Source organism: Salvelinus fontinalis, chromosome 7, assembly GCF_029448725.1.
Source record: "Salvelinus fontinalis isolate EN_2023a chromosome 7, ASM2944872v1, whole genome shotgun sequence".
NCBI lineage: Eukaryota > Metazoa > Chordata > Actinopteri > Salmoniformes > Salmonidae > Salvelinus > Salvelinus fontinalis.
The window spans coordinates 65,870,291-65,897,108 of NC_074671.1; the positions used below are offsets into that span (position 1 = coordinate 65,870,291).

Here is a 26,818-nt window from a genome sequence, read left to right on the forward strand (position 1 = left end):
CTCTCTTGACCATGTCTGGCGGGCCGGGCACAACCCACAAAGCTCAAGGCGCGCTTTCCACTTCCTTCCAGTAGCTTCTTTAGCAAGCCTGATTATACATCACTCCTGATAGACACCAGCTAAAACTCTTGCAGAAATGTAGCAGCCTATACACCTAATCATTAGTGATCTGACATGCTGTATTGCATGGAAACTGTAGGCTACGAACAACAGCAGCTACATAGTCTAGCTTACTATGGTCCTGTCCCTCTAGCCAGGGTCAACAAAGTGGTAATGTTGTGTATTGTATATACAGTATTTCACTTCAAACAGTTTATTTCATTGAATTATACACAAGAGAAAAAAAGCAGTTGCCCAGCATAAATTCATGTACAAACATTTTTCATTACATTTTTGTCATTTAGTAGATGTTCTTATCCAGAGAGACTTACAGGACAAATATGAGTTAATTGGCTTGCTCAATGGCACAATGACAGATTTTTCACCTAATCGGCTCAGGATTCAAACCAGCAACCTTTCAGTTACTGGCCCAACACTCTTAACCGCTAGGCTACCTGCCGCCAGATCAATTAACTTCAACACAGTTATTCCTTTCATCATCAATGACTAAAATAATAAAGCTAGTATTAAAATACAATTTAATAAACAACTAGATGATTCATAGACTGTTTATCATTAAACAAAAGTTGTTTGGTAATATAAAATAATCCAGCCAAACTAATGCTGAAAACTGATCACACCATCTTTATCTGATATACACTGAGTGTACAAAACATTAGGAACACCTTTCTGATATTGAGTTACACCTCCCTTTGTCCTCAGAACAGCCTTAATTCATTGGGGCATAGACTGTCCAAGGCGTTGAGAGCGTTCCACATGGATGCTGGCCCGTGTTGACTCCAATGCTTCCCACAACTGTGGCAAGTTGGCTGGAAGTGGATCTCTACTCCGAATAGCTTGTTCCATCTCCTCCCACAGATGCACAGTTGGATTGAGATCTGGTGACTCGGCAGGCCACTGCAGTAAGCTGAATTCACTGTCATGTTCTTGGAACCATTCCTGGACAAGCCTTGTTGCATAATCCTGTTGAAGAAATCTATTTGCAGAAGGATACACTGCTGCCATGAAGGGATGCACCTGATTGGCAATGATTATTTAGATATCCTGTAGCATTCAAACATTGTTAAACTTTTATCAAGAGGTCCAAAGTGTGCCCTGAAAATACACCCCATGTCCCATAGTCCTCCCATCAGCATGAAACAGCAGGAACTGGGATTCATCAGACCAGGCAATGTTTTTAACATTTTCCAGTGTCCAGTCCTTTCAGTCCTTAACTGCAGTTTCTTGTTTTCTACTGAAAGCAAATGGGAATCCATAATAAATACACAAAAACTACATTATTAAGGATCATAGCTTTTCACCTGGATTCACCTGGTCAGTCATGAAAGTCATGAAAAGAGCAGGTGTCATTAATGTTTTGTACACTCAGTGTATGTTGTGTCTACTAGCCCATTCCCACAGAAAACTGCAAAGGGAAGCAGTACCACCCAGACAACCATCAAACTCCATTGTGAGACGCCTCACAGAGGATATTCAACCCTAAGGGCAAAAAAAACGTAATCTCAATATCTTCACAGTAGAAGCTAACAAAACACATCAAAACTGACAAGGTCCACACTGATCAGTAAAGTAAAGAGAGGCTAACATTCTATAACGCTCCCTTTCCTCTGCACAGTTCTCTCACAGTGAGAAACTATAGGTTTACAATAGTGTTATAAGCTGTCTTCATTTGATCCAATTCATCGTTGCCAATTATTTAAAGACATGATAATTAAGTGGAGTGTCTAATCTCAGCTAGTCTGAGAGAACTGATGAGGATTCTCTCCTGTATGTATACATTGGTGTCTTTTTAAGTGGCCCAATCTGTAGAATCTCTTCTCACAGTCAGTGCAGTGATAAGGCTTCTCTCCTGTGTGTATACGTTCATGTCGTTTTAAGTTGCACAGTAGAGAGAAACTCGCCGCACAGTCAGAGCAGGTGTAAGGCTTCTCTCCTGTGTGAATACTTTCATGTCGCTTTAAGTTGCACAGTAGAGAGAAACTCGCTGCACAGTTAGAGCAGATGTAAGGCTTCTCTCCTGTGTGTGTTCTCTGGTGAAATTTTAGCCTAGTTGATGTTGGGAAACATTTTACACAGTCAGAGCAGGAGTACGGCTTCTCTCCTGTGTGTGTTCTTTGATGAACTTTTAACTCAGTTGATGTTGCGAAGCATTTTACACAGTCAGAGCAGGAGTAAGGCTTCTCTCCTGTATGTTTCTGTTCATGTGTTTTTAAGTGGCCCAGTCGAGAGAAACTCTTTCCACAGTCAGAGCAGGAGTAAGGCTTCTCTCCCGTATGTATATATTGGTGAATTTTTAAGTGGCCCAGTAGAGAGAAACTCTTTCCACAGTCAGAACAGGAGTAAGGCTTCTCTCCTGTATGTTTTTGTTCATGTGTTTTTAAGTGGCCCCGTCGAGAAAAACTCTTTCCACAGTCAGAGCAGGAGTAAGGCTTCTCTCCTTTGTGTATACGTTCATGTCGTTGTAATTTGCACAGTAGAGAGAAACTCGCCGCACAGTCAGAGCAGGAGTAAATCTTCTCTGTGTGTATACGTTCATGTCGTTTTAAGTTGCACATTATAGAGAAACTCGCCGCACAGGCAGAGCAGAAGTAAGGCTTCTCTCCTGTGTGTGTTCTCTGATGAACTTTTAGCTTAGCTGATGTTGTGAAGCATTTTATACAATCAGAGCAGGAGTAAGGCTTCTCTCCTGTGTGTGTTCTCTGATGAACTTTTAGCCAAGTTGATGTTGTGAAGCATTTTACACAGTCAGAGCAGGAGTAAAGCTTCTCTCCTGTGTGCAGTCTTTGATGAGCCTTCGATGTTATGAAATTCTTCCCACCGTCAGTACAGGAATACCGATTCTCTCCTGTGTGTATTTTTAGGTGTATTTTTAGCTTTGATAGAAATGGGAAAATCTTCTGACAATGTGGGCAGTGGTGAGACCTCTTCGCTCTGTGATCTTCCTGCTGTTGCTCTCTCGATGAAGAGAATGTCTCAACACGGTCTCCTGTGTGAACAACATCAGAAGAACCAGTCAGTTGGTGTGATATATATAATTTGTCATTAACCTCACTAGGGTATGTGGGACGGTAGCGTCCCACCTCATCAACAGCCAGCGAAACTGCAGGGCGCCAAATTCAAAACAACAGAAATCCCATCATTTAAATTCCTCAAACATACAAGTATTTTACACCATTTTAAAGATACAGTTGTTGTAAATCCAGCCAAAGTGTCCGATTTCAAAAAAGTTTTACGACGAAAGCACACCAAACGATTATGTTAGGTTAGAGCCAAGTCACAGAAAAAGACAGCCATTTTTCCAGCCAAAGAGGAGTAAGAAAAAGCAGAAATAGAGATAAAATGTATCACTAATCTTTGATGATCTTCATCAGATGACATGCATAGGACTTCATGTTACACAATACATGTATGTTTTGTTCGGTAAAGTTCATATTTATATCCAAAAATCTGAGTTTAGGCGGAACGCTACTGTCTCACTAGGCAAAAAGACAGAGAAAATGCAGAGCGCCAAATTCAAATGAATTACTATAAAAAGAAAACTTTCATTAAATCACACATGAAAGATACCAAATTAAAATTACACTGGTTGTGAATCCAGCCAACATGTCAGAATTCAAATAGGCTTTTCGGCGAAAGCAAACGATGCTATTATCTGAGGATAGCACCATTGTAAACAAAGAGAGAGAAGCATTTTTTCAACCCTGCAGGCGCCACACAAAACGCAGAAATAAAAATATAATTCATGCCTTACCTTTGACGAGCTTCTGTTGTTGGCACTCCAATATGTCCCATAAACATCACAAATGGTCCTTTTGTTCGATTAATTCCGTCGATATATATCCAAAATGTCTATTTATTTGGCGCGTTTGATCCAGAAAAACACAGGTTCCAATTTGTGAAACGTGACTACAAAATATCTCAAAGGTTACCTGTAAACTTTGCCCAAAAATTTCAAACTACTTTTGTAATACAACTTTAGGTATTTTTTTACGTAAATAATCGATCAAATTGAAGACGGGATGATCTGTGTTCAATACAGGATTAAAACCAACTGTAGCTAGCTTTCTGGTCATGCGCTTCTAACAAACAGGAGACTTTGAGTGACCCTCCGTCAAGATGGCCGTACTTCTTCATTACACAAAGGAATAACCTCAACCAATTTCTAAAGACTGTTGACATCCAGTGGAAGCGGTAGGAACTGCAAGAAGGTCCCTTAGAAATCTGGTTTCCCAATGAAACCTCATTGACAAGAGAGTGACCTAAAAAAAAAAAAAAATCTGAATGGTTTGTTCTTGGGGTTTCGCCTGCTAAATAAGTTCTGTTATACTCAGAGACATGATTCAAACAGTTATAGAAACTTCAGTGTGTTTTCAATCTAAATCTACTAATAATATGCATATCTTATCTTCTGGGGATGAGTAGCTGGCAGTTTAATTTGGGCATGTTTTTCATCCAAAATTCCGAATGCTGCCCCCTACCCAAGAGAAGTTAACTGACTTGGCTAGATAAATAAAGGTTAAATAAAAACTGTCTACTTCACTTCTTTAGTCTACTCTCTGATCACTCCAGATAACCCTGTGAATAAAACAAATGCTGACAATACTGGTGTCAAACCATGTAAGTGTCAGTAGCATAAAATAACATCTACCTTCTCATTGAAACAGTTCATCATGAAACAGTTCTACTGCAACTTTTCATTCACAGTGGGAAGTTGGAATGAACAACAAACTTAGTTAGATAGAACCTGCTCTTACCATCATTAACAGATTTTCCAATCTTCTCCTCCTCTTCTTCATCTTTAATGATGACATTCAGCTCCAGTGTTTGACTGCAGTCTTCCAGCTTCACTGATGCCATTTCTGAATCCTGCAGTGCAAACTGGGCTCCACTGTCACAATCAGGACCCAGTGACTGTAGGTTTGGATTCAGTGTGGAATGAGAGAGGCAGGCTGGGTTTGTCCTCACTATTGATGTTACCGGCCTCGGCATCAGACTTAATTCTAGTCGTCCTGTAGTAACAATGAGAAACAGACACAAAAAGTTATTGTGTTGACATTTCTGGCACCTTCTTTATTCTCTATTAAAATATATTATATTTTGTCTTGTTCAATTATCTCATTCAGTGCTTGACTTGGACTGAAATAGTTGTTGATACTCATTTTGGGGGCGGTACTGTTTATATTTAGATGCAGGAGCTCCACAACACTGTTGAGGTAATATTCTATAAAGAAGAACATGAGCTAAAGCAGTAGAAAATTGAGGTTCCGGTTCTCAGCTCCTGTCCATCTCATTTCAATAGATCAGGTAAGTAAGCATTGACAACAAACATGAATTCATTCAAATTAGACAAAGTACAAGCTACACAATGTAACTAAACCTAACCTATAGTAGATTTCTTGGATTTACATAAATTAATAAATGACTCAAAAACCATTTAGTACAAGGTTGCAGTATGTTTTAGGCAGCACTATGTACTATTTTCCTGAATAACCTTGTATTCACTGTATTTCACATCAAAAAAACAATTGTATTTCCCGTTCACACCATATTAACATTTATAGACAAAGAAACTGAATGTGTCTGAATATTACTACATAAAATTGTCTCTTTTTGACGCAGACAGAGTGGGCGCTGCGGTTTTCCCAGCTGGTGAATTTTACACAAAACCAATAACATGCAAAACGAACCTAGAAATCTGAAATAAATTGATTATGAAATTACCTTGAGAAAATGATGTACATATTCTCAGACAAACCCAAAGTCTCTAGCAATGTGGCTTGTAAAATAGTTATCGTTATCATGTTCTTCACTTGGTTTGACACAAAAATAACACATCAACCCTTTACCAAATGTGATAATACCTTAACGGATGTTACCTAGCATGGTATGACATGTTTTGATATTAGGAAGTTTAAACCTGCTATTACATACCTGTAGTAATACATATAAACGGACACAAGGGTTATCTTCTTAACATCACAGTTCTGGAGATTTATGCGTGCCTGCCACGAACTAGCTGTTTCCCCACTACCACAGTGCATCCACAGATAGAACAATGAGACAGATATTTCACCAGATGTATAAATGTGAAGGATCCGCTTAGCGTTTCCACTCACTGCCAAATATGGTAGTGAGAGGAAGCCCACTGGCCGGCAGTAGAAGATGGAACGAGATGGATTTTGACAGACATTCTGCAAATGTTCTAATCTATGAAACATCTGATCTTAATACAGTTTTCTGTTCCCAAAACTAAAATCTGTTATGAACAGAGTGGACCAAGTTTTGTAGACTTTCACCCTTCGCAAAAGGGTAAAATTTAAAAAAGGCATTGTTTAGAAGGAATGTAAAGGCGAATTGAGTTATAGCACACTCAGCACTTCAGAGGCGGCATTGGCTAACAGACATATGCAGATGTGTGCTAGAACGCACCAATAGGATCTCGGTAGCTCGTGCTTGGCACTGCCCAGTATGACTCATCTGTTCCCCATCAGAAACGACTAGTTGTGGTCTATCTTGGTGCAGTTATAAAAAAATATTTGGTGCAATCGTCCGTGCATTCAGGGATTCTTGGGATGGCCCTACCCCATTATATGAGAAAGGCGGTGCTTAATTTGAGCCGGATCCTCCGGCATTCTAAGAATGTATTAATGTTGGTCCGTCCCAGGTTTATGGTTTGTGCAACATTGTAGCCTATTTAGACCAAGGCGTGGCCATTACTGTGGTGAGAGAGAAGCACGCCTGTATCTCTCACAGAACTAAAATGAGATTCACTTTCTATGACCTCTCTCCCTCTCTGTGCTGTTATAGACGAAGATGTTATAGATGAACCAGAAATTCATCTCTTCAGCATTGCACTTCTTCTGCACTTCTTCATTTATTTCTTAATAGAATAATAGCTGTGGGAAGTGTGTTGCTGCAGCACTCTGCAGTCTGTTCAGAAATAAATTAAATGATTCCCAATACTGCACCAGGAGTCCCTTTGTGGATTGTGTGTAGCCAAATCACAAGGCATGTCTACAGTCAGGAACATGTGGCAAATCTGTCAGTGAACAGCATGCAGCCAAAACAAGCCTTTAGCAATATTTCTAATACATTCACTGGAAAACACAGGTTGTAAAGTAAATGGATCCTGCTGAAAATAAAATTCTAATCTATCTGTATGTTACCAAGTCCGGCCGTGATTGGGAGTTTCATAGGGCGGCGCACAATTGGCCCAGCATCGTCCGGGTTTGGTACGGTTAGGCCGAAATTGTAAATAAGTTAACTGACTTGCCTAATTAAATAAAGATTAAATAAATAAAATAAATATATGCCAGTATGCAAAAGCCATGATAATGCATGCAATGCTTTATTATAAAGGTATTTAATTTCATATGTTCTGGTACCTCAGAGACCCCCAGGTCACTCCCCCTCTTGGGTTCACTTTTGGTTCCGGCACCTCCCAATTTACAAATGAAGCACTGGAGAAGTGGGTAGCTGCTGCTGCCTCCTCCAGGACACATCTTCTTTACATAGAGTTCATCAGACTGTTGATTGTGGCACCTGGAATGTTATCCCACTCTTCAATGGCTGTGTGAAATTCCTGGATATAGGAGGAAACTGGAACAAGCTGTCGTACACGTCGATCCTGACCATCCCGAACATGCTCAAAGGGTGACCTGTCTGGTGAGTATGCAGGCCATAGAATTGGGACATTTTTAGCATTTTCAATTGTGTACAGAGTCTTGCAACATCGGGCTGCGCATTGTCATGATGAAACATGAGGTGATGGCGGCGGATGAATAGCAGGACAATGGGCCTCAGGATCATGTCATGGTATCTCTGTGCATTCAAATTGCCATTGATAAAATGCAGTTGTGTTCATTGTCTGTAGCTTATGCCTGCCCATACCATAACCCCACCATGGGGCACTCTGTTCACAATGTTGACATCAGGGATCCCCATTAGCTGCTGCCAAGGCACCTACTCAGCTACTCTTGTCCCCAGCACAAGGTGCACCTGTGTAATGATGATCATGCTATTTAATCAGCTTCTTGATGTCTCACCTGTCAGGTGGATGGATTATCTTAGTAAAGGAGAAATGCTCACTAACAGGGATGTAAACACATTTGTGCACAACATTTGTGAGAAATAAGTTTGTGTTGGGAAGATTTCTGGGATCTTTAATTTCACCTCATGAAACATGGGACCAACACTTTACATGTTGCGTTTGTTTGGTCAGTGTATACAGTATTATTATTTGTATTTCTTTCAATCATACAAACTATCAATAACAACATTTAAATTAAACTAAATCAGTCTGCTTTTCTGTTCTAATCAGGTTCCTACACAGGCTGAGAAGGATCCTGTAAGAGCGGAACATTTTCTGGTGACAGTGGTCCTTGTAGTCTTGGAGGTCCCAAAAACTTCTCAGCTGCAGATATGATGTCCAGCTTCTTGGACTTCTTGTGCAGTACAATTAATAACTGTGGCTATGAATACTAAAATATCAACCTTCACAATGTGTATCCAGATCACTTGATTGACGTACAACATTTGCAACTGGTTGTGGTGCATACACCTCCACCCACTGAACTGGTGTGAGGGATTCCACAGCCTACTGTACTGGTGTGAGGGATTCCACAGCCTACTGTACTGGTGTGAGGGATTCCACAGCCTACTGTACTGGTGTGAGGGATTCCACAGCCTACTGTACTGGTGTGAGGGATTCCACAGCCTACTGTACTGGTGTGAGGGATTCCACAGCCTACTGTACTGGTGTGAGGGATTCCACAGCCTACTGTACTGGTGTGAGGGATTCCACAGCCTACTGTACTGGTGTGAGGGATTCCACAGCCTACTGTACTGGTGTGAGGGATTCCACAGCCTACTGTACTGGTGTGAGGGATTCCACAGCCTACTGTACTGGTGTGAGGGATTCCACAGCCTACATCATTCAATTCATTGATACAGTAATTAATACAGAAATGCCTTGCTAACTATTAGCCCTCTAAAAATTTTGTGGAAAATGTTCTTGGTTCGTGCGGGTGACTCATCTCCTCAGACCAATTGGCAGTAGACCCTGAACATCGTTCTGGTTACCAAAAGGGATCCGTTTCAAGGTCTCAGCTTGGAGAGAAGAAACCTTGTGAGGTACTGGTCGGTCACATGCAGGAACCAAACGTTAATGATGAATAAGGAATAAGCTAAATCATGCAAATATAACTTGTCTGTCGAAGCAGTATATAGGAGAACTAAGGGGACTGCCTCGGCAGAGCTCCCGACCGACGTGTAATATGGTGCTTTAGGTTTGTTGGAACCTCTCCAGCTTGCTGATAATAAAGAATGATTCATTTAAGTTTGACTGAGTCCCTTTGTGGTGATTTTCCACAATAAAAACCCACCACCCCATTCCACTATTTAACCCTATGCCAGACCACTACACCACTCAACACCCTCTGCAGCTGTTCTGCAGTAAATCCTAACAATCCCAATCCCACAACCTCTATTTTCCGTGACTTTCTATCCATTTCTGCAGTACAATTGACAACCATGGCTATAAATGCTAAAAAGCCCACCTTGCTGAAGCACATATTCTTCCCATCACTCTCTCTTGGTCTCTGCCTACTCACAGGAATCCTCTCAGGATCCCTCACCCTGTACCCATCTTCCTCTACCACTCTCTTCACTGCTTCACCATACTACACTTTCTGTACTACTGTAACCCTGGCAACCTCAATCTGCCTTTCTTTCAACTGACACCTCATATCTCCAGCCCCTTTGGTTACCCCACAACTAACACACAGAACTTTCTCCACCGATACCACACATTCCTTCATCTCCTGCCCTCCTGCACACTTCTCACATCTAGAGCATCTCACTCCTACACACTGCTTCAACAGGCCCATAAACCTGACACCTAAAACACTGTAGTATTTACAGAACAAAAGCATTCACGGGATAACTGACACTTCCTACCTTCACCTCTGCATCACAACTCTACATGACAGACAAAGTATTCTCTGTTTCCCAACGCTCTACACTGGATCTACGTCTCACCTAAAGACGAGCATCACAGACACCTGGAATCTTCCATTTCAACTCCTTAACACTTAAACCTAATCCCATTATCACTCCTTTCAATGCCGCCCTGTTCCGGAGAGCAATTCGAGTCACAATTCTTGTCCCCAATCGCGAAATCCGGAGCGCCCGCTCCCTCTGGATATAAGAGAAACAATAAATCATTATGAGTCCACTCCTGAGTTACCTTCACCAATCTTGTTTCTCATGGTCAGAGTCCTTTGGGTGCCTTTTGGAAAACTCCAAGCTGGCTGTCATATGCCTTTTACTGAGGAGTGGCTTCCATCTGGCCACTCCACCATATAGGCCTGATTGGTGTTGTTCTGGAAGGTTCTCCCATCCCCACACAGGAACTCTGGAGCTCTGTCAAAGTGACCATTGGGTTCTTGGTCACCTCCCTGACCAAGGCTCTTGGAGGATTTTCGATCATATCATTGGACTAAAATGATTGACACTCAAATGCAAGCCTAACACCATGTGCAAAGGGCCTTTGGGTAATGTAGCACATGTGCAATGGTATATCTGTCTCTTTTCACTGTCAACTGTGTTAATTTTCAGCAAACTAAACATGTGTAAATACAGTTGAAGTCGGAAGTTTACATACACCTTAACCAAAAACATTTAAACTCAGTTTTTTACAATTCCTGACATTTAATCATGGTAAAAATTCCCTGTCTTAGGTCAGTTAGGATCACCACTTTATTTTAAGAATGTGAAATGTCAGAATAAAAGTAGAGAATTATTTCTTTCAGCTTTTCTTTCTTTCATCACATTCTCAGTGGGTCAGAAGTTTGCATAAACTCAATTAGTATTTGGTAGCATCTTTTAAATTGTTTAACTTGGGTCAAACGTTTCAGGTAGCCTTCCACAATAGGTTGGGTGAATTTTGGCCAATTCCTCCTGACAGAGCTGGTGTAACTGAGTCAGATTTGTAGGCCTCCTTGCTCGCACACGCTTTTTCAGTTCTGCCCACACATTTTCTATAGGATTGAGGTCAGGGCTTTGTGATGGCCACTCCAATAACTTGACTTTGTTGTCCTTAAGCCATTTTGCCACAACTTTGGAAGTATGCTTGGGGTCATTGTCCATTTGGAAGACCCATTTGCGACCAAGCTTTAACTTCCTGACTGATGTCTTGAGATGTTTCTTCAATATATCCACATCATTTTCCTCCCTCATGATGCCATCTATTTTGTGAAGTGCACCAGTCCCTCCTGCAGCAAAGCACACCCACAACATGATGCTGCCACCCCCGTGCTTCACAGTTGGGATGGTGTTCTACGGCTTGCAAGCCTCCCCCGTTTCCCCCCAAACATAACAATGGTCATTTCTGTCAAACAGTTCTATTTTTGTTTCATCAGACCAGAGGACATTTCTCCAAAAAGTATGATCTTTGTCCCCATATGCAATTGCAAACCGTAATCTGGCTTTTTTATGGCGGTTTTGGAGCAGTGGCTTCTTCCTTGCCGAGCGGCCTTTCAGGTTATGTCGATATAGGACTCGTTTTACTGTAGATATAGACACTTTTGTACCCGTTTCCTCCAGCATCTTCACAAGGTCCTTTGCTGTAGTTCTGGGATTGGTTTGCACTTTTCGCACCAAAGTTCGTTCATCTCTAGGAGACAGAACGAGTCTCCTTCCTGAGCAGGATGACGACTGCGTAGTCCCATGGTGTTTATACTTGCGTACTATTGTTTGTACAGATGAACGTGGTACCTTCAGGCGTTTGGAAATTGCTCCCAAGGATGAACCAGACTTGGAGGTATACCATTTTTTTTCTGAGGTCTGCTGATTTCATTTGATTTTCCCATGATGCCAAGCAAAGAGGCACTGAGTTTGATGGTAGGCCTAGAAATAAATACACAGGTACACCTCCAATTGACTCAAATTATGTCAATTAGCCTATCAGAAGCTTCTAAAGCCATGACATCATTTTCTGAAATTTTCCAAGCTGTTTAAAGGCACAGTCAACTTAGTGTATGTAAACTTCTGACCCACTGGAATTGTGATATAATGAATTATAATTGAAATAATCTGTCTGTAAACAATTGTTGGAAAAATGGCTTGTGTCATGCACAAAGTAGATGTCCTAACCGACTTGCCAAAACTATAGTTTGTTAACAAGAAATTTGTGGAGTGGTTGAAAAACAAGTTAATGACTTGCAGGTGCCTTGGTGGAAGAGTGGGGTAACATCTATCAGCAAGAACTGGCAAATCTGGTGCAGATGCACTGCAGTACTTAATGCAGTTGGTGGCCACACCAGATACTGACTGTTACTTTTGATTTTGAACCCCCCTTTGTTCAGGGATACATTATTCAATTTCTGTAAGTCACATGTGTGTGGAACTTGTTCAGCTTATGTCTCAGTTGCTGAATCTTATGTTCATACAAATATTTACACACGTTAATTTTCCTGGAAAAAAACCACAGTTGACAGTAAGAGGATGTTTCTTTTTTTGCTGAATTTATTTTTACCTTGTCAGCTCAGGGATTCGATCCAGCAACCTTTCGATTACTGGCTCAACGCTCTAATCACTAGGCTACCTGTACTTATTCATATAAATAGGCTGTGCAATGCAAAAGGAGAATACAACTATTCTAAAAGTATCTCATAAGTCAAGAACATTATGAGCCATATCCTCCTCCACTCACTATCACAAGGGTTAGAAACTACACAGACTCATTTCATATCATCCTCCACTCACTATCACAAGGGTTAGAAACTACACAGACTCATTTCATATCATCCTCCACTCACTATCACAAGGGTTAGTAACTACACAGACTCATTTCATATCATCATCCACTCACTATCACAAGGGTTAGAAACTACACAGACTCATTTCATATCATCATCCACTCACTATCACAAGGGTTAGTAACTACACAGACTCATTTCATATCATCCTCCACTCACTATCACAAGGGTTAGTAACTACACAGACTCATTTCATATCATCCTCCACTCACTATCACAAGGGTTAGTAACTACACAGACTCATTTCATATCATCCTCCACTCACTATCACAAGGGTTAGTAACTACACAGACTAATTTCATATCATCCTCCACTCACTATCACAAGGGTTAGTAACTACACAGACTCATTTCATATCCTCCTCCACTCACTATCACAAGGGTTAGTAACTACACAGACTCATTTCATATCATCCTCCACTCACTATCACAAGGGTTAGTAACTACACAGACTAATTTCATATCATCATCCACTCACTATCACAAGCGTTAGAAACTAAAGACTAATTTCATAGAACTTTAAAACACTGGTAGGTTGTCTACTTCACTTCTTTAGTCTACTCTCTGAGCACTCCAGATAACCCAGTTAATAAAACAAACGCTGATAATACTGGCGTCAAACCATGCAAGTGTCAGTAGCATTAAATAATATTTATCTTCTCATTGAAACAGTTCTACTGCAACTTTTCATACACAGTGGGAAGACGTAACAAACAATCAAATTAGATAGATAGAATCTGCTCTTACCATGAGAAACATACTTCCCAATCTTCTCCTCCTCTTCTTCATCTTTAATGTTGACATTCAGCTCCAGTGTTTGACTGCAGTCTTCCAGCTTCACTGATGCCATCTCTGGATCCTGCAGTGCAAACTGGGCTCCACTGTCACAATCAGGACCCAGTGACTGTAGGTTTGGACTCAGTGTGGTAGGAGAGAGGCAGGCTGGGTTTGTCCTCACTGTTGATGTTACCGGCCTCATACCTGAGTCGGCAAGTAGTAGAAGAGAAACAGACACAAAAGTTATTTTCTTGCCAGTTCTGGCACCTTCTTTATTCTCTATAAAATATATTATATTTATTCTTGTTCAATAATCTAATTCAGTGCTTGACTTGGACTGAAATAGCTGCCGGTACTCATTTTGGGTGTGCTGGTACTGTTTATATTTAGGTGCAGGAGCTCCACAATACTTTTGAGACAATACTTAACCTGTAGTAGATAAATGCATAAATGCCTCAAAAACCATTTAGTACAAGGTTAGTTAGTTTTAGGCAGCACCATGTGCTATTTTCCTTAATAACCTTGTATTCACTGTTTTACTTCAAAAAACAATTGTATTTCCTGTTCACACCATAGTATCGTTTATAGATGAAGACAAACTGAATGTGTCAATATAATTATTTTTATTTCATCTTTATTTAACCAGGTAGGCAAGCTGAGAACAAGTTCTCATTTACAATTGCGACATGGCCAAGATAAAGCAAAGCAGTTCGAAACATACAAAAACACATGGAGTAAAACAAACAGACAGTCAATAATACAGTAGAAAAATAAGTCTATATACAATGTGAGCAAATGAGGTGAGATAAGGGAGGCAAAAAGGCCATGGTGGCGAAGTAAATGCTATATAGCAAGTAAAACACTGAAATGGTAGATTTGCAGTGGAAGAATGTGCAAAGTAGAAATAGAAATAATGGGGTACAAAGGAGAAAAATAAATAAATACAGTAGGGGAAGCGGTAGTTGTTTGGGCTAAATTATAGAGATGGGCTATGTACAGGTGCAGTAATCTGTGAGCTGCTCTGACAGCTGGTGCTTAAAGCTTATGAGGGAGATAAGTGTTATTCAGTTTCAGAGATTTTTGTAGTTTGTTCCAGTCATTGGCAGCAGAGAACTGGAAGGAGAGAAGGCCAAAGAAGGAATTGGCTTTGGGGGTGACCAGAGAGATATACCTGCTGGAGCGTGTGCTACAGGTGGGTGCTGCTATGGTGACCAGCGAGCTGAGATAAGGTGGGACTTTACCTAGCAGGGTCTTGTAGATGACCTAGAGCCAGTGGGTTTGGCAACGAGTATGAAGCGAGGGCCAGCCAACGAGAGCGTACAGGTCGCAGTGGTGGGTAGTATATGGGGCTTTGGTGACAAAACGGATGGCACTGTGATAGACTGCATCCAATTTATTGAGTAGGGTATTGCCAGAGGCCCGGACAACTGGCCCTCCGATTTGACACACTGAACTCTATCAGAGAAGTAGTTGTTGAACCAGGTGAGGCAATCATTTGAGAAACCAAGGCTATCGAGTCTGCCGATGAGGATGTGGTGATTGACAGAGTCGAAAGCCTTGGCCAGGTCAATTAATACGTCAGAACAGTATTGTTTCTTATCGATGGCGGTTAAGATATCGTTTAGGACCTTGAGTGTGGCTGAGGTGCACCCATGACCAGCTCTGAAACCAGATTGCATAGCGGAGAAGGTGCGGTGGGATTCGAAATGGTCGGTAATCTGTTTGTTGACTTGGCTTTCGAAGACCTTAGAAAGGCAGGGTAGGAAAGATATAGATCTGTAGCAGTTTGGGTCAAGAGTCCCCCCCCCCCCCCCCCCCCTTTGAAGAGGGGGATGACCGCAGCTGCTTTCCAATCTTTGGTAATCTCAGACGACACGAAAGAGGTTGAACAGGCTAGTAATAGGGGTTGCAACAATTTCAGGCAGATCATTTTAGAAAGAAAGGGTCCAGATTGTCTAGCCCGGCTGATTTGTAGGGGTCCAGATTTTGCAGCTCTTTCAGAACATCAGCTGACTGGATTTGGGAGAAGGAGAAATGGGGAAGGCTTGGGCGAGTTGCTGTGGGGGGGGGGGGGGGGGTGCAGTGCTGTTGACCGGGGTAGGGGGAGCCAGGTGGAAAGCATTGCCAGCCGTAGAAAAATGCTTATTGAAATTCTCAATTATAGTGAAATTATCTGTGGTGACAGAGTTTCCTATCCTCAGGGCAGTGGGCAGCTGGGAGGAGGTGTTCTTATTCTCCATGGACTTTACAGTGTCGCAGAACTTTTTTGAGTTTGTGTTGCAGGAAGCAAATTTCCCTGAAAATTTGCATATTACTGGGGCTAATGCAGAACGCCACAGGATGTTTTTGTGTTGGTTAAGGGCAGGCAGGTCTGGAGAGAATCAAGGGCTATATCTGTTCCTGGTTCTACATTTCTTGAATGGGGCATGCTTATTTGAGATGGTGAGGAAGGCTTTTAAAAAAAAATAACCAGGCATCCTCCACTGACAGGATGAGGTGAATATCCTTCCAGGATACCCGGGATTTCAGAGTTTTTGGTGGTCTTCCTAGGCCAGGATTCCGACACGGCTAGAACATCCAGGTTGGCAGAGTGTGCTAAAGCAGTGAATAAAACAAACTTAGGGAGGAGGCTTCTAATGTTAACATGCATGAAACCAAGGCTATTACGGTTACAGAAGTCATCAAAAGAGAGCGCCTGGGGAATAGGAGTGGAGCTAGGCACTGCATGGCCTGGATTCACCTCTATATCACCAGAGGAACAGAGAAGGAGTAGGATAAGGGTACGGCTAAAAGCTATGAGAATTGGTCGTCTAGGACGTCCGGAACAGAGAGTAAAAAGAGCAGGTTTCTGGGTGCGATAAAATAGCTTCAAGGTATAACGTACAGACAAAGGTATGGTAGGATGTGAATACAGTGGAGGTAAACCTAGGCATTGAGTGATGATGAGAGAGATATTGTCTCTAGAAACATCATTGAAACCAGGTGGTCATCGCATGTGTGGGTGGTGGAACTGAAAGGTTGGATAAGGTATAATGAGCAGGGCTAGAGGCTCTACAGTGAAATAAGCCAATAAACACTAACCAGAACAGCAATGGACAAGGCATATTGACATTAAGGAGAGACATGCTTAGCCGAGTGATCATAAGGGTCCAGTGAGTAGTGAGGTTGGTTGGGGTCACGGAGATTCAGACAGCTAGCCGGGCCATGGGTAGCAAGCTGGCAGAGGATGGAGGTCTGTTTTTAGCCACCTCATGCGTTTCCGTTGGTAGATTAGTGGGGTTCCGTGTGGTAGAGGGGACCAATCCAATTGGCAAAATAGTTATAGTGGCCTTAGAAAATTGTCCGATAGACCTATTCAGATAGCAGCCGATAAGACAGCTAATGATTAGCGGGCCGCAGATGGGTGTTCAGGTTATGTTGCGACGGAGGGGCCAGTTGGATAATTCCCTCGGGCAGATAACGTTGGTAGTCCAGTCGTGAAGGCCCGGTGGGGGCTCCGCATTGGGAGTAAAACAGGTCCGGATAGGTGATTGTAGCCCAGGAGTGGCTGATGGAACTCTTCAGCTGGCTAGCTTCGGAATAATTGATGTTTGCTCCAGGACCGACATTAGCCAATAGTCACTTGGATAGCAGCTAGCTAGCTGCAAGATCCAGGTGTAAATGTCCAGAGCTTGCGGTAGAAATCCAGGAATATGGAGAGAAAATAGTTCCGGTATGCTCTGGTCTGAGTCGCGTTGTACAAAACTGGCGATAGCTTTTCGAGCTAAAGGATAGCTGATGACCGCCAACCGTGGTTAGCTGAATACTAACGTTAGCCAGCTAACTTCTGGCTAGCTTCTGTTGTGGATTTCAGATTTGAGGCAAATAATACTATTTGTATTTTTTATTGGTGAGGCGGGTTTGCAGGAGTGTGTTTTGAAGTTGAGTTTTTAGGAAAAAAAAATATTAACTTCTTTGGGCTGCAAGCCCGAAGCCAGGCACAATATGACAACAGCCACTTCAAGTGCAGGGCGCGAAATTCGAAATATATTTTTTAGAATTATTTAACTTTCACACATTAACAAGTCCAATACAGCATAGGAAAGATAAACATCTTGTGAATCCAGCCAACATGTCTGATTTTTTAAATGTTTTACAGCGAAAACACCACATATATTTATGTTAGCTCACCACCAAATACAAAAAAGGACAGACATTTTTCACAGCACAGGTAGAATGCACAAAGCCAACCTAACTAACCAAGAACCAACCAAACTAACCAAGAAACAACTTCATCAGATGACAGTCTTATAACATGTCATACAATAAATCTATGTTTTGTTCGAAAAATGTGCATATTTGAGGTATAAATCAGTTTTACATTGCAACTACCATCACAGCTACCGTCAGATATAGAACCGAAGCAGCCAGAGTAATTACAGACACCAACGTCAAATACCTAAATACTCATCATAAAACATTTCTGAAAAATCGATGGTGTACAGCAAATTAAAGACAAACATCTTGTGAATCCAGCCAATATTTACGATTTTTTTAGGTGTTTTACAGGGAAAACACAATATAATATTATATTAGCTTACTACAATAGCCTACCACACTACCGCATTCATTCATCAAGGCACGTTAGCGATAGCGAATAAACCAGCTAAAGATATATATTTTTTACTAACCTTGATAAGCTTCATCAGATGACAGTCCTATAACATCAGGTTATACATACACTGATGTTTTGTTCGAAAATGTGCATATTTAGAGCTGAAATCAGTGGTTATACATTGTGCTAACGTAGCATCTTTTTCCCAGAATGTGCGGATATTTTTATGACACTCAACTATTCTGACCAAATAACTATACATAAACGTTACTAAAAAATACATGTTGTATAGGAAATGATAGATACACTAGTTCTTAATGCAATCGCCGTGTTAGAATTCTAAAAATAACTTCATTACGACATCCAGCTTAGTTATAGCGAGAGAGTGCCCAAACTCTGGGCGACTATTTCACATGTTCGACAGATATATGAAATAACATCATAAAATGGGTCCTACTTTTGATGATCTTTCATCAGAATGTTGTACAAGGGGTGCTTTGTCGGGAACAATCGTTGTTTGGATTTAGAATGTCCTCTTCTCCAGTCAATTAGCACGGAAAGCTAGCAAAGTGGCGCGAAGCTCTCCTTCCTGAACAAAGGCACACAACGCAACACGCCTAACGTCCCGAAAAAATTTCAATAATCTAATAAAACTATATTGAAAAAACATACTTTACGATGATATTGTCACATGTATCAAATAAAATCAAAGCCGGAGATATTAGTCGTCTATAACGACAGCTTATCAGAAGGCAAAACCAGGTCCCTTCACGCGCTCTCCAGAAAACAGGAAACTGGTGACACGTCATGCCGAGAGCTTTTATTCGACCCCAGATCAAGTTATAAACTCCATTTCTTCTCTCACTGCCTGTCGACATCTAGTGGAAGACGTATGAAGTGCATGTATTCTAATAAATATCAAGGGCATTTATAGGCAGGCCCTAGAACAGAGCATCGATTTCAGATTTTCCACTTCCTGGTCAGGAAGTTTACTGCAAAATGAGTTCTGTTTTACTCACAGATATAATTCAAACGGTTTTAGAAACTAGAGAGTGTTTTCTATCCAATAGTAATAATAATATGCATATTGTACGAGCAAGAATTGAGTACGAGGCCGTTTGAAATGGGCACATTTTATCCAGGCTACTCAATACTGCCCCTGCAACCCAAACAGGCTAAAAGATATGCAAAGAAAATATGTAACTATATATATATATATATACACGGGACACGACAAGACGAGGACAAAGGACGTCTGACTGCTATGCCATCTTGGAAAATACATGTAGAAGACCGATAATCATTACATTTAGCTTCAAAACAGTAGTTCAACCGTAAAATTGTCTCCCTCTGCTGCATACAAACTGTCTGCACTGAAATCCGTTAACGCAGACCGAGCGGGTGCCGCCATTTTACCAGCTCGTGAATATTTCTATTCATGGAGCTCTAAGGACAATTCCTTCGACCTCATGGCTTGGTGTTTGCTCTGACATGCACTGTCAAATGTGGGACCTTATATAGACAGGTGGGTGCCTTTCCAAATCATGTCCAATCAATTGAATTTACCACAGGTTGATAACAATCAAGTTGTAGAAACATTTCAAGGATGATCAATGGAAAGAAGATGCACCTGAGCTCAATGTCGAGACTCATAGCAAAGGGTCTGAATAATTATGTAAATAAGGCATTTCTGTTTTTAATTTTTTCATAAATCTGAAAACTAATCTTACTACATTTGCACACACTGCATATAGATTTTTCTATTGTGTTATTGACTGTACATTTGTTTATCCCATGTATAACTGTTGTTGTTATTGTCGCTTTGCTTTATCATGGCCAGGTCGCAGTTGTAAATGAGAACTTGTTCTCAACTGGCCTACCTGGTTAAATAAAGGTGAAATAAAATAAATAAAACAGTTCTACAGCAACTTTTCATGCAGTGGGAAGCTGGTATGAAAAACAAACTTAATTAGATAGAACCTGTGCTTACCATGAAAAACAGATTTCCCAATCTTCTCCTCCTCTTCTTCATCTTTAATGAAGGCATTCAGCTCCAGTGTTTGACTGCAGTCTTCCGGCTTCACTGATGCCATTTCTGGATCCTGCAGTGCAAACTGGGCTCCACTGTCACAATCAGGACCCAGTGACTGTAGGTTTGGACTCAGTGTGTAAGGAGAGAGGCAGGCTGGGTTTGTCCTCACTGTTGGTTACCGGCCTCAGACTTAATCTGAGTCGGCCAATAGTAATAAAGAGAAGCAGACACAAAAGTTAGTGCCAGAACTGTCAAGACTTTCTTTATTCTCTAAAAATATGGTTTATATTTAGGTGCAAGAGCTCCACAATACTGTTGAGCTAATATTCTATAAAAGGAACATGACCTCAAACAGTAGCCATTTGAGGTGATGGTACTCTGCTCTGGTGAGCTCCTGTCCAAGTCAAGCACTGATCTCACTTCAATAGATCTGGTAGCTAAGCATTGACAACAAAACATTAATTAATAAATATTAGACAAAGTATACACTTTAAAATTAGGCTACACAACTTAAATGCACTTAATCTATAGATTTCCTGAATTCACAAATGCTTAAAAAAACAAACATTTAGTACAAGGTTTCAGTATGTTTTAGGCAGCACTATGTACTATTTTCCTGAATAACCTTGTCTTCACTGTATTATTTCAATCAAAAACCAATAGTATTTCCGTTCACACCATAGTAACATTTATAGACAGAAACAACTGAATGTAGAAAACTGATAATCATTACATTTAGCACCAAACACAGTAATGCAGCCTTAAAATTGTCTCTCTCTGCTGCAACCTCACTACCTGCACTGAAGTCCGTTACTGCAGATCGAGTGGGAACCGCCATTTTACCATCTCGTGAATTTGACACAAAACCAAAAACGACATGTAAAACGAACCCAGAAATCCCAGATGAATGTATCCTTTATGAAATTACCTTCACGAAATTATATACATCCACTCAGACTAACCCAAAGTCTCTAACTAACGTTATGTGACTTGTAAAAAATGTATCACGTTCACTCATGCGGTTTGACACAAAAATAGCACATAAAACCTTGATCAAACATGATAATACCTTGACGTATTTGTTACCTAGCATGTTATGACATGTTCTTTCGATATTAGAACGTGCTATTACATACCAGTAGCAATACATTTGAAACGGACACAGAAGTTGTCTCGACTGCACAATTCTGGCGTATCCTTTATTATGAAGAATGATGCGCGCCTGCGCGGAACTTCCTGTTCCCCCACTACCAGTTTCTAAACCCAGAGACGTAAAAACGCGACACTTCCGAGAAGAAAGCCAAGCCGGGGTTTTATTTATTTATTTTACCTTTATTTAACCAGGTAGGCAAGTTGAGAACAAGTTCTCATTTACAATTGCGACCTGGCCAAGATAAAGCAAAGCAGTTCGACACATACAACAACACAGAGTTACACATCTAGTAAAACAGACATAAAGTCAATAATACAATAATTAAAAATAATAATAATAAGTATATACAATGTGAGCAAATGAGGTGAGATAAGGGAGGTAAAGGCAAAAAAAGGCCATGGTGGCGAAGTAAATACAATATAGCAAGTAAAACACTGGAATGGTAGATATGCAGTGGAAGAATGTGCAAAGTAAAGATAGAAATAATTGTGGTGCAAAGGAGCTAAATAAATAAATACAGTAGGGGGAAAGGTAGTTGTTTGGGCTAAATTATAGATGGGCTATGTACAGGAGCAGTAATCTGTGAGCTGCTCTGACAGCTGGTGCTTAAAGCTAGTGAGGGAGATAAGTGTCTCCAGTTTCAGAGATTTTTGTAGTTCATTCCAGTCATTGTTTGTTCTCCACCTGGTGGAGAGAAGTTTGAGAAGTCAATGAGAAAAGTGAACAATTCTGATACTTTTGCAGCGGCTAATGGGGATCCTAATAAATACCAAAAATATTCCGTCGACACACACTTGAAACATGGCCATTATTTTATCAATTTCATAACTGCAGTAGTTTATACACAATAGCTCTCACAATAGTATCTTACATATCGCAGCATCACATGAGTAGGCAGACACTCTTCACTCTTCCAACGAAACTCCAGATATAACACATTTTAACGGTGCCCTGCTCCGAAAAACAATGTTCTCTCCTTCAGCTCTTCTGAGACGCATGAAATCAAATCAAAACCACTACTGGTCACTGACTGACTCTACCTTTCCTAATGCCTCCTTCACCATCTTCCTGACCTCAGATGATCTCCCAAATTACACAATTGTTGATGAATCGCGCTCCAAAAGAAACCAATGTTCGCTTACAACTTTTGGTCTGTTTGCTCCATTTTCTCCGTCTCCGTCTTCCATTCAATTCTTACCAACTTTACTCAACTGGGAGCTATCAGACTCGAACTGCACTTCCGCTTCGCCATATTTCCCTACCCCAAAGCAGACACAGCCCGCAACGGATTAACTCCTGCATGTAGAATCCTGCATTGAAAAAAGCCAACAACTACAGGTTAAAGGGGAATTTCACGGTGGCTTTGTCATGGCATCAGTGGTGACGTCCACGGACGGCAAATTTTCGGCCATATCAGGTCCATCCATCATGGACTTAATTTCGCCCAAAATTGTCCGTCTGTTTTGATCCAAATATAGCCGAAGGTCAGCCTAATCAGCTTGTACTCATTGAAATGCATGAGATACACAAATACAATTATACAATATTGCATATAGTACAAGTTTGATTATTTTTTTGATATACACAATATCATGAAATATATTGATTTAAAATAAAATCGAATAGCTTGTTAGATGTTCTGATATAGACAGAATGACAGAAAATTACCTGTAATTTCAAATCATTAGTTTACAATATCACAACGGAATTTATTACAATGTATAACCGTCATGTCTCAAAACTGGGAGAAGCAGAAAGAGCAAGTCATTCACCCGACATTTGTTCCTCAAGACCGTAACACAACGACATGAGGATAATTATAAGCATCAACATTTCTGAAAACATTTGTAATTTGATAAGGTTGTTATAATAATTATCAGTTTCTGTTAATGTCGCAAACTATTATTTTCTCTAGGCTAACATAAGCAACTATGCCTTGATAAGCCTTGATAACTAACTAGCTAGCTAACGTTAACTCACGTAAACTCGTACATCGCCTTGGTCCGTACAAATTTCCCTTATTTTAGCGCCCCAAAAACCTAATACTTCCAGATCAACTGTAATGTCAATACCATTGTAAAGCACAATTTCTCCCCTTTCCAACAGAATCAATTACATGACCTAAACGCTGCCCGTTTCTGCATGATTCAAGCAGGCAATGAGCCCCGTCGGGTCTTTGTAAAAATGGCAGGTGGGGAAGGGAAAATAATGCGTGATAGTGAGAAGTAGAGATGTTGTGTGTGAAAATTGCTTTTCTTCACTTAATCTGTCCAACTTATCACCTTATCGCCTCTAAAAATGTAAATAAAACACTATAAAGAGTTTATATAATGTGTCATTATATACCTATTTGAAGGTTTGTGTCGAATTTGAATCGGGTTTTTAAGGCGGTGCTAAAGTGATCTTAGAAGTAAACAGCGGCTTTGAGAATGATGATCGTATGCAATGATGATGCAAAAAATGACTAGTTATCCCCCCCCTTACCCCCGTCACTGTCCATTTCTTGTTTTTAAATGATGAGAGAAGTGCTACACCTGGTGGAGAGAGATTGTAAAACAGAAATAGTTGCTTTATGCGTGCTGTACGTTACGACATGACACGTCACGATGAAACGGAGTGTCCGTTTTTTCAACTTTTCTCCAATACTATAGAGCCATTACCATGTCGATAGAAACGTAGTTCACACCCCCGATTTTGAAGTCAACACAGTCGCTACAGTCCCATTAGTTTTCTTTGTAGCCTCGTTTGAATGTTGCGGTTGCGCACATTTGTACGGAATGGGGTGAGTTTACGTTAGATAGTAGGGCAGGAAAGCAGGGCTAACAGATTTGATGGTTGTACTGTTAGCTAACTTACTGTATCGGTCTAGCTAACTACGGTTAGCTATGTTTTCTGGTAACAGGTGTGGAGTCATTGTTTTTTGACCAATTTTTATTTATTTTATGAACTAGCTGGAGTCTAACATCAACATTACTCTCTGGGTACCTACCGTGAAGCTGGTTGGTTTGCTAACTAACTAGTATGGCTTATTTGACAATTTAATTTACACTGTAGGTACCATTTAATTTACACTGTCAGCATTTTTCACGCTACCTAAAACGATACAATTTGTTCATTCCACTCTTACAAGCAATGCCTGTAGAATATATTTATTTTATTTTATTAGTCCTACTGAGACAGAGGTTACTGAGACAGAGGTTAAAGCATAACTTCCAGGGTTTCAAACAAGGTCTCTTGACACAGATTTCAAGGTTAAGCAAAATTGGTGGTAAGGACACAAAGGACTGTGCCAACAAGGTCATGGACAGTTATGTCATATCTTTAGAATGGATCCAATAAGAAAGTAATTTTAAAGGTATCGTTAGTGATACAAACTGTCTGCAACAAAGACAGTAAATCCAAGAGCCTTATCTCCTCAGCAGTTTGAAAGTGTTCAATTCACAAAGAACATCCTATGTGTGCTTGACTTTCAGGCTCTTTACCAATGGCCTGATGTTCTTGTTCAACGGCCATCACGCAAAGTGGCGATTAGGAAACACAACTGTCGGTTAAACATTCCCCCATTTCAAGTAAACATTTTTGACTTGCGATCTCCGCATACTGACAAATATATTAGGCTGCCGTGTTCAGAGTTTACCAATGAATGTGATTATAATAGTCTATTAGGGAGGAATGAAAGAGACAACTTGTGCCATTCAAACAGGCCCTCGTCTTTTCTACACTGCGTGCAAGTTTGAGCACAGCCCTAATCAATTGTCAGCCCCTGAGAAGGACAACTTTAACCAAACTTATCTTGTAAATTGCTTTTTGTCTTTGACAGACACGGAAAAGCAAACACATTTATCCACTTCTAAATTATTCTGAATAAATGTAATAAATTATCATTATTACTGCACAACACAAAATAGCCACCATTGGTTGGTGATAAACCGGTGGTTTGAGCCCTGAATGCTGATTTAGGTGCCGTGGGGAACCTGTAAGATGCTCCAGATCTATTAGTCTTTTCTATAACTTACTGTGTTTATTTTGGTGTTACAGCTGCAGTCAAGAAATGGAACAGCAAGGCCACTGACCATGATGTTCGGAGAGCTGTGGCAGACCACCTCAAGCATCCTGCATCCTGGGAGAACCAGGGGTGTTGGTTTCCACGTCACCACCACATAGGGCCGTTGCTAACGCAGCGAAATATATCTATAATTTTGATTGATAATTATTCAATGAATATAATTATATTCATTTGACCTTAACTGTATTTTGTCTTATCATTGTACTAGATAGTATTCTTTGACTGAATGTTTTGTGCAAATACTGGAGTAATGTAATGAGTAGTGTGATTGAGCATTTTTTGGTTACTGCATCTATGTGTATAGGCTACAAGTACATTTAAATTATGTTCTTTGCAAGTCGTTAAAACAACGACCTTAAAAATACTTATTTTCAACTTTCAACCAAAACAGGCCTAGAAGGACGTCTTTTCAACGACATGAAAAATACATATTTTCAGCTTTCACTTTCAACCTTCACTTTCAACCAAACACGAACGGGCATAGTCGTCTTTTTAAAGACAGTTTGCTGGGTGTGCAGCTTGCTCCGATTCTGAATAAGTGTGTGTCCATTTCTTTCTAGCTGGCAAAATAAGGGAGCTAGATTTTGTTTGGTTCCGTTTCATCTGCTGCTGGCTTGATAACGTTTTTTTCACATGCAATTGATTCAATTAGATTTGTATTCTCTAAAGATTTTAATTGTGTTCATATCTGATGAATATCGAAGAAAAATTCTAACAGCCGTTTTCCACACCAAAATGTGAACTACAATTTGGTGCGCACCATTTTACTTGTACAGTAGGCAGTAAACTCCCCATGTGTCATCAAAATTATATATGCGAGGAGCATAAATTGTACAATTGAAAACTAATAAATAATGGTTCAGGTTAGAACCCATGTATATTAATTAATATACTGCACCAACTACATAAATATATGATCGGGTCCATTGGCTTCTATTTGGACTTTAAAACGCAGACAGCGGGCGCCGCCATTTTACCAGCTCGTGAGATTTAAAAAAAATACACAAAACCAATAACAAAACGAACTCAGAAATCTCAAATAAATTGAATATTTTTAAATTATCTTGACGAAATGATGTACATTGAGTCAGACAAACCCAAAATCTCAAGCTATATGACTTGTAAAATCGTTTTCATCACGACACAAATTTAACTTAAGAAACCTGACAATCTTTTGACGGATTTGTAACCTATCATGACATCATGTTCTTTCGATTTTAGATAGTTTAAACGTGCTATTACCTACCTGCAGTAATAAT

The 26,818-nt window shown here is 40.4% G+C and overlaps 3 protein-coding genes across 5 annotated transcripts in view; 1 reads left to right on the forward strand and 2 right to left on the reverse strand.

The window, feature by feature from the left end:
• LOC129860172 (zinc finger protein 883-like) overlaps window positions 1–26,818 on the forward strand; it is a 483,924-nt gene that overhangs the window by 405,342 nt on the left and 51,764 nt on the right. The window lies entirely within an intron of this gene.
• The window catches only part of LOC129860138 (oocyte zinc finger protein XlCOF22-like), a 231,117-nt gene that overhangs the window by 31,183 nt on the left and 173,116 nt on the right, over window positions 1–26,818 (reverse strand). The gene's annotated exons all lie outside the window — the stretch shown is intronic.
• LOC129860147 (zinc finger protein 271-like) lies at window positions 298–26,746 on the reverse strand. 3 transcript variants are annotated; one of them, XM_055930492.1, is made up of 6 exons: window positions 21,477–26,746; window positions 20,299–20,777; window positions 13,685–13,918; window positions 4,875–5,129; window positions 3,872–4,379; window positions 3,019–3,106 (listed from the first exon to the last, which is right to left on the reverse strand). In XM_055930492.1, exons 2-5 carry the CDS (start codon window positions 20,399–20,401, stop codon window positions 4,162–4,164), a joined length of 810 nt encoding a protein of 269 aa, XP_055786467.1. In that variant the 5' UTR covers window positions 20,402–20,777; window positions 21,477–26,746; the 3' UTR covers window positions 3,019–3,106; window positions 3,872–4,161. The 3 variants fall into 3 exon arrangements, with proteins under 3 accessions (XP_055786464.1, XP_055786466.1, XP_055786467.1); XM_055930489.1 differs by lacking the exon at window positions 3,872–4,379 and having other exon boundaries at window positions 298–3,106; window positions 21,477–21,612; XM_055930491.1 differs by lacking the exons at window positions 3,872–4,379; window positions 4,875–5,129; window positions 13,685–13,918 and having other exon boundaries at window positions 298–3,106; window positions 21,477–21,603.

Coding starts and splice junctions, on each gene's coding strand:
- LOC129860147 (XM_055930489.1), bottom strand. CDS start 20,401: ATGGCATCAGTGAAGCCGGAAGACTGCAGTCAAACACTGGAGCTGAAT. Junction 5,130..13,684: donor TGGGAAGTATGTTTCTCATG/GTAAGAGCAGAT, acceptor TTGTTACTACAG/GACGACTAGAATTAAGTCTG. Junction 3,107..4,874: donor TGGAAAATCTGTTAATGATG/GTAAGAGCAGGT, acceptor TTGTTCACACAG/GAGACCGTGTTGAGACATTC.